This window comes from Egretta garzetta, unplaced genomic scaffold (assembly GCF_000687185.1).
Source record: "Egretta garzetta isolate BGI_Z169 unplaced genomic scaffold, ASM68718v1 scaffold13, whole genome shotgun sequence".
In the NCBI taxonomy this organism is placed as follows: Eukaryota; Metazoa; Chordata; class Aves; order Pelecaniformes; family Ardeidae; genus Egretta; species Egretta garzetta.
This window is the reverse complement of record NW_009259239.1, coordinates 96158-104490: the sequence shown is the minus strand read 5'-3', so window position 1 is coordinate 104490 and position 8333 is coordinate 96158. Positions and strand designations below refer to the sequence as shown.

Below are 8333 nucleotides of genomic sequence, written 5' to 3'. Positions count from 1 at the left end.
CTTATTTCATAGGAAGTGAAGACTGGAATAATTTCATGGATCTGGCTAGTTTAATAGTATGGGTAATTGAATGTGACATAGCGTATTGCTAACTATATTGTGTCTCCTGAAGTTAATAAAGAGCTTTTTAATTTAAAATCAGAGTATACTAAAGAAAAAGATACTCAGTTCTATGTCTCTTCTACACCCCCCACCCCCCCCATATCTTTTCAGAGCTATATTTACTCTATGGCACCAGATAACTGATATCTTCTGGCCAACATAAACATGATATAATGATACTGGTTCTGTAAGAATTATTCCATGTTCCTATGGGTATAGTTGAGATCAGAGTTTATTTTGGGACAGTCTTCCATTTAGGAGTAAATTTTTGTAGTATGTGTGTTTTTCTCTGAGACAACAGTAATGAGTCTGAACAGGCATCCTTGCATGTGAACAGCACATGTGGAAAACGCTGTAATGATTGTACAGACGTAGGCCCTTTAGTTGGCAACAGTCCCTTTCTTTCTGCAGGAAACTCAGAGGTGCTCTTGCAGTAGCTTCACAGTGCTCCTTCAACTGAAAGTGTGCTTGTCAAAATATGAAGTTGATAGAGTGAACCGAACAGTAATGGCTATGCAATGGAAGAGAAGATCTTTAGGCATATAAATAAACAGTACCCTCCACTTCTTCTTTCTTGGACTGAAATTCAGTGCACTTTTTTAGCACCATGCTTATTGAGAATGTGGGGTACTTTGTCCTTTAAAGTAAATAAAATGTTCGTAAAATATTTTTTTTAGGATCCTTGAATTTCTTTAAAATACCCTATTTGCATACATTGTTTGCTGTACTTTCTTACCTGTTCACATTAGAAAATGTCGTAAAAAGTTTAAATTTGGACTTGATCCTAATGTGTTTGAATAGCGTGGCTTCTAATTATGGACACATACAATATGGATTTATGTGAAGATGTAACAGTATCAGATGTAAATAGTTGGTTTTTTCCCCTTCCCATTTTCACATGATTTGAGGGAGGAGAGAAACTTTTTTTTTTTCTGAACAAGTATGTGCTTTTACTAAACGGCGAGGCTAATAGTATTTGTGTGTATCCAGCCTGTGCATATGATGTACTTAAAAATGGATGTTTATAAAAATCAGCTTAAAGGTAAATGGCTGTTTGCACGTGTGAAATGCTCTTTATTACTATCTCAAATGGACTGTACCACTGCAGAAATTTTTCAGAAGGAAAACTGCTCATGACCTGTTACCCGTGAAACCTGTGGAGATTGCCATAGAAGCTTGGTGGGTCGTGCAGTCTGGCTACATCACTGAGGATGACATCAAGGTATTTTAGTATAGATTGCACCTCTAATTTTGGTTGAATACTTCTAGTCCCTGAAAACAGTGGCTTTCCCTTCTCCACTGTGTGTTGTGGTGAGGTGGTTTTGCGTCAACCAATCTGTGATAACTAACGTGTGTGGTGATGTGCTTTGTAGGGAACAAGCAGCAAAATATGTTTTCTTAAATTTCATAGTTAAGCCCTAACAGCTGAGTTCTGACTGAATCTTCACCTTTGGTATGATTAGAATGTCAGTGGACTTTATTTTATATATCACTTCATTGTTTCTGCTCTGTGTGTGTCCTTATTTTTTTCATTGTTTGCACATGAAAAACTTGTGAGCTGACTTAATTCTACTTCCATTCTCAGTTTCTTTTTACAATCAGCTAGTCATTTCATCTGAATTTAATTCCTTTTCTCAAAGTATTTTGTTTAGATTGTAATACATGTAAATCAGTGATGGAATCTTTTTTTGGCTATTTTTGGGAATATCTCGAACAGTGGCTTCTTATATTCTGACATCCCATCAACCCAGAGTAGTTAACCTGAGGCACGTTACTTCAGTATTTTAATGAACATCTTTCTAGAATGGTTCCAGTTGTGTGGTTGAACGCTGAGTTTGGAAGTTTTAAAGAGAAAACCTGTTACACTGTGGACTTCATTTCCCAAATCCCTGTGCAATGAAGTACTATTCCTAGAGCATGCATAATTTTGTGCAGGCACAAAAATAAAAAAAATTTAAGACTTTAACAGGCACTCCAGTGAATTCTTCAGTGCAAATATTTTGATTAAGAACATGGGTTACTTCCTATATTCTTATATTACTTATGATTGACTTGAGTTGGTAATGTTTTTTATTTTTTTCAATTGTATTGGAGTTGCATAGACTCATTTCTACAGAAGACTGATGTGATTTCTTTTGCATAGATTTGCACTACGTCGGAGAAGTCTGCTATTGATAAGATAATTGATTCAGGTCCTCAGCTTGCTGGTTCATTAGACTTCAATGTAGTTCACAGTAAGTGTTAATGGACATTCCTTTTCTGTTTGTAGATCTTGCTCAGTAATAGGAGAATAGGAATAAAAGGGGATGTATACAGCTGAAGCATAAGAGGAGTTGGAGGAAAATACTGAAGCATAAGAGGAGTTGGAGGAAAATACTCAAGAGCTTGTACAGACTGCAGTCTGGATCTTGTAAACGGTTTAACAGTGAGCTGTTAGCAGCTGTTGCTCTGTTATTGTTTGATTCAAAAAACTCTTTCATTAGAAACTGTCAGTAAAGATTGTGGGGGAGGCAGATGACGACAAGAGAAACTAAAATTAAAAATGTCGGAGTCAGTAATCCTGGGTGGTAAAACTTCAATCCTTACTTTTCGAAGAAGAGGTTTTGTGATTTTGTACTGTTTGAACACCATGAAAATGGTGAAAATCATAGTAGTCAAGGGAGTACAAATTCAGAGACAAACTCCTCTTTGAGAAGTCTGTCTGTAAATGCTTGGCTCTGTGTGTGTGTGTGAAACATCCTGACAATTTTGCTTCACGTATTTAATAACACTTCACCTGAGGATTGTTAGCACACTTCCTCCCTGCTGTAATGAATATGGTGTAGATGGAGTCATCTTGGTAACATCAAAGGAACCACTGACAACAAATCTGGCTTATTTTATATTGTGTAATTTAACTTTATGCTTTACTATTAGAGTACAGCTGTTAAAAACCTTACACTCTAAAGATAACCACGCTGAAACGTTTTGCCTTTCCTTAAAAACTTCTCCCTGGCTTATCTACTCTGCAGAACTCAGTTGAGATGCTTAGTGCTCAAATCGGTCTCATGTGGAGAAAGTGTTGTTTAAAAATCTACCATATTATTGCCCTTATTGTGTGCAGTGTCCCTCTGTGTCTGCTGCAGTTTTGCTGACACCTGGTATTGAAGTGCCCCAGAATTTATTTTTACAGTTGTATAAAAAAGACTTTTGGTGAAGATGTGTGGAAAGGAGATGTGAGGACCTTCAGAACTGATGTGATTTAGTTTGTATCCTTGCTACAAAGTGTGTAAGTTCCAGCCTGAGTTAGGGCAGGACCAAAATGTATCCAGCATCCTCAATTGACAAAACCAATCCAGGATTAAAAAAACCTACTTCTTGACAGTACAGTGATGATGGTGAAAACTGAGTTAATGCTTAGGCAGGAACACGCTCATCTTTGTCAAATGTAGCAGCTTTAATCCGTGGTCGTTCTACTGTGCTTGATTGCTCTGAAAGTACTTGTAGAGCTCCGAGTGTACTGCATTGGACTGCAAGTAAAGAGCTCTATTTTAGGGTGACACCTGTTTAATATTAGATGTGGTTTATTGATCAATGCAGTGCAAAGTAATATTCTACTGCAGAGGCTATTAGGAAAAGTTACTTTAAATTCTGAATTGGCTGATGGGGAAGTCTACTTCATATCATTATTACTCTGGAAATGGTTTTTCTAAAACGATGTACTTTTTTTTTTTTTTCTTTTAAATAAAGGTTTGTATAACAAAGGATTTATTTACCTTGATGTACCAATATCTGATGACAGCTGTATAGCAGGTAAGTAAATATTTAATGGTATTACACTTACGCTATCTTGTATTCATTTCAGTTATCCTGTAGTTGTCTTGGAAGGTGCTTGTCTGTGTGCATGAATTTGCTTAAACAAAACATTTGAGCTATGAAATTTTTTCCTGGCTGAATGTTTTCAATGCTATTAAAACACTGGTTTTATTGTACATAGGATTTATTTCAACTTGAATTCTTAGGCTATTTTGTATACACATTTAGGTAAGACGAGATTCTTTTAAAGATTCATGGCATGAATCATTAAGTACCCTTGCATGTCTGCAGTGAAAAGGAAGAATAGCATAGAGAAACATAGTTCCCTTGCCAAAAGGACATGGGGTTTTGATGCCTATTTTCTGGGCAGATGCAACTTTTTTATAGATATCAGTTCCATCCTTCATGGTCTTGTCAACTCAATTATAGTCATGCGCTGAGCCTGGGGACTATGTAGGAGCTTAAACTAGCACAGCATATGGCTGCCCTTTGAACAGCTCATTATGCTATGCTAGGTCTCGGGGGTTTCCAAATTCAGTATAATCTGCAAAGACATAAATTGCTTGGAACCTGGCCATACAGAAGTACCTGTCATTGCTGTAGCAGAGATCAGTTAAGTGAAAGTCCTCTAAATACAAGAGACTTGCTGCTTAAATAATAGCTTTGGGAGTCTCAGCTCTGGAGTGTGTGGATGGGGTGGGTTTTTTGTGTCCTACTCCAATCAGAGCCATGATTTTAATCTCCAGCCACATTATAAAATCACTTTATGGGCTGGGTGACTGGAAATTATCTGTAGTGGATGAGCTGGAGACTGCAAGGCTATGATGTGAGGTAGAGTGGCTTTAGTTTTTATGAGAAAACACAATGACAACTATTACTTAAGGAGTGGGGGAATTTTAAATACCGTGTGTACTATCTTTAGAATGTTATTCTTCGTGACTGGGAAATCCTCAAAATTACAGGTACCATGAAAACTAAGTGTATATTTATTTTTCTGGCTTTATGCAGTTTCAGTTTAATAAAGTAGGTTACGAAATGGTAATTTTGCAAGTAATTCTTCTTTTCAGTGCCACCACTTGAAGGTTTTGTGATGAACAGAGTGCAAGGTGATTACTTTGAAACACTCCTGTACAAGATATTTGTTTCAATAGATGAACACACTAATGTAGCAGAGGTAAGTAAAACTTACCCTGCGTCAGGCAGATAGGAAAAGTTGAAAGGGCCCAAAGCACGCTGCTGAAAATACTTAAGGCAGAAATATGGATTGATATCAAGTGATTTTATTCAGAGGTGTCGCCAGGCTTAAGATCCAATCTGTTTCTTTAATCTTGAATGTAACTTTTATAGGCTTGAAGGAGGGCATTCAATTCACTGAAACAATTCCATCAGCTGGAATGAGTTTATACAGGGGTAATTAATGTAGACTATTTTATATGAGCTAGAACTGGAGCAGAGTCTTGTTTTCCCACTGTCCTGACGAGACTGTTCTGTTTTGCTAGTGTGAAGTAAAAAAAATTAAAATAGATTTTGTTCTTTGGCAATGAAAGCATGTAAGGTGTTGGCTTAAAGTAGGAATATAACTTTTGCATAAGTGTTTATAATTTTAATATGAGAAATATGTTTTTGTAAGGTCTTATTCTCAAAACTTGGTGAATAAGCACCTAAAAATATCCATTAAATATATCCAGGATTTATTTTCCTCTTCTGAGTCACATGATTAACCTAGAAATTACACAGTGGAAGATAACCTCATATTTCTTTTGTGTGCTTTCAAGTGGGACAATTATGAGACTTCATCCCCTCTTTTAATCACTTCTGATGAAGACAAAATTGCTCCTACTGGTACAGGCTGGGTTTAAAAATAAAGAAAACCAACAAAAAGATGCTGAAGCCCCCAAGTGGTGAACTACCCTGCATGGTTAATACTGTATTGTTGATTCTTCTTTCTTTCTTTTTTGTTTTTAGCTTGCAAATGTCCTAGAGATTGACTTGTCTTTAGTAAAGGTATGTGTGTATAATGCATCTGTTGAATTAATGTGGAAAGTTCACTGTCTTGCAACCTGGTTTCATATAGCAGATCCTTACTACGTGTATGTGTGTTTCTTCAGAATGCTGTGTCCATGTATTGTCGGTTAGGCTTTGCTCATAAAAAAGGCCAAGTAATAAACCTGGATAATCTTCATCCATCGTGGAAGAACGTTCCTTCGGTAAACAGACTGAAGTAAGTGTCTCTGTTCTTTCACAAGGCTTATTTTTCTCGTCAAAGAGAAAGCTAGAACCAAAATCTGATTGCGAAGCTGTTGATTGCTTGCTTTGACGTCTGCAACAACTAATCTCGCTTGGCTTTCTAGTGTATATAATGGCAAGAATACTTGATCTTCTTTTTGATCTTAGGACAAGGGGTGGTAATTTACCTTCTAAGTTCAATGTACTACTTTTATTGCTGTTATTTAGTGCTGGCTTTTTGACCTTTAAATGTCTAATTGCTCACTTTTGAAGCAGACAAGCGTACAATTGCTTTAAAATCCTGGGGCCAGAAATGACAGTTGTTACTGTGCTAGTACAGAGACGATGTCTCTTGGCACTGCTGTCAGTGAATATGCACGTAAAGTAAAGTTTGTTTGTTTGCTGTCAGATACTGTTGCAGTTCTGTTACTGACACTCTCACATATATGTGTATCTATTATGAAATCCTGGGAAAGTGATGTTAACACCAGTTAAGAAAGGGTTCTCCAAATTGGAGTGCCAAGTTGCATTGACTAAGAATTGTCAGGCACTTTTAGTTTGATTTCTATTAAACCATTTAAAATGACGGCTATGCCTGAGTTTTCTTTAACACTAATTCAGGCTGTGAGAGCAAAGTGAATTGGATTTTTTTTTCCATTGGATTCTTTTTCAGTGATGGTGGCTTGATGTTTTTTTTTTTTTTTTTTTTTTTTTCCTTTTTTCTCAGATCCTTTTTTCAAAATCTTGTATTTTCAAACCCCCAAATAAACTTTCCTGCTAAAGCCAAAGCAGGACTCTGGGGGACATCAAGCTTGACTGGTTTAGGGCTTAGAGATATTGAAAGGCATGGATTGGGTATGCCTATGCATGGACTACTAGCACTGGAAGGCAGAAATACTTCTCTGGTGCTACAGTGACCGATAGATGTGGATTTTAATTCACATTAATAGGAGTACTTTGGACCCTCAAAAGATGCTGCTTTCATGGGACAGTGGGGAAAACAGAAGTCCTATACAGGAAGCTGGGTCATCAGCCACAGATACAGATACCAACAGTCAAGATGATCCAGGTTAGCACTAACAGTAAATTTTAATACATTAGGATCAATTATTTTTATATTTCTTGAGTGCCATAAGGTGTAAAGGGGTCTAGAAACAAGTGAAACACAGATTGTGTAGATCCTTTCTTCATACGGAATATACAGCGGGGGAGGTGGTGTCTACTTCTTGGTTTAAAGTTCTTCAGCCTCATCTTCAGAAAAAAGCTGTTTGGCTAATCTGTATTATGGTTATCAATTGATGCAAATTACTGATTTCTGAATTAAGTCAATCAGTAGTTTAGTATTGATAAGGGAATTCTGTTCTATTTGGTATGGCAATTACTAACATTTTTTCATTTTTTTTTTAAATAGCTTTGACTTAAACTTGATTTTATTTTTGAATAAAACAAATGTGATCATACATTTTGTTTTTGTTCTCTATTAGCTGAAACAGCCAGCGTGAGCAGCCTGAATCTGTCTAGCGGACATACAAAACGTATTGCCTTCCTGTTCGATTCTACTCTCACTGCCTTTTTAATGATGGGAAATCTTTCACCGGTATGTCAAAATTGTTCAATGTATTATGCCAAGAATATATATTTAGAGCTTTAAAATACTTTGACTTCAATATAATACAGCTGTAATTATTTTAAAAAACTTCTGTTGTTTGTTGTTAAGAAATGCTTTTGCTTAATAAAACTTTTGCTTGCCCATTCCATTCTCAAAGAATTAAGACAGTTTTGTTTTGTTGTTCCAGAACTTGAAAAGTCATGCAGTCACTATGTTTGAAGTTGGGAAGCTGTCAGATGAGAGTCTTGACAGCTTCTTGGTGGAGCTGGAAAAGGTAATCTGCTATATGTTTGACCAAATGCTTTTTCAGCACTTGAAGTATAAAGGGGCTAAAACCCCCTAGTATTTTCACTGTGTAAAAATGCTTATTTAGCAATAGAATAAGAGCAAACACCTTATCATACTGAACCTAGGTGGTTCAGTTAAAATGTTTCTTATTCACAGCATGTATACCTCTAGTGACTTTCAGGGACATACCATGCACATGTATGAATGTGACTAGTCTGGTGAGCAAAGTGGGCTCATGAACTATATTTGCCTGAGCCTGTGTGTACACACACCTGCAATAGGGCTTGTTCGATGGAAATCAATTTCTTTTTAG

General features: G+C 36.6%; 1 protein-coding gene across 2 annotated transcripts in view; it reads left to right on the top strand.

Annotated features, from left to right (window-relative positions):
• FAM91A1 (family with sequence similarity 91 member A1) overlaps positions 1-8333 on the top strand; it is a 27073-nt gene that overhangs the window by 5146 nt on the left and 13594 nt on the right. For both annotated transcript variants that reach the window (XM_035891568.1, XM_035891567.1), the window contains exons 6-14: positions 1211-1324; positions 2246-2336; positions 3832-3894; positions 4965-5071; positions 5863-5901; positions 6006-6118; positions 7074-7192; positions 7608-7720; positions 7920-8006. In XM_035891568.1, coding sequence (XP_035747461.1) covers positions 1211-1324; positions 2246-2336; positions 3832-3894; positions 4965-5071; positions 5863-5901; positions 6006-6118; positions 7074-7192; positions 7608-7720; positions 7920-8006 — 846 coding nt within the window. The remainder of the gene's footprint in view (positions 1-1210; positions 1325-2245; positions 2337-3831; positions 3895-4964; positions 5072-5862; positions 5902-6005; positions 6119-7073; positions 7193-7607; positions 7721-7919; positions 8007-8333) is intronic.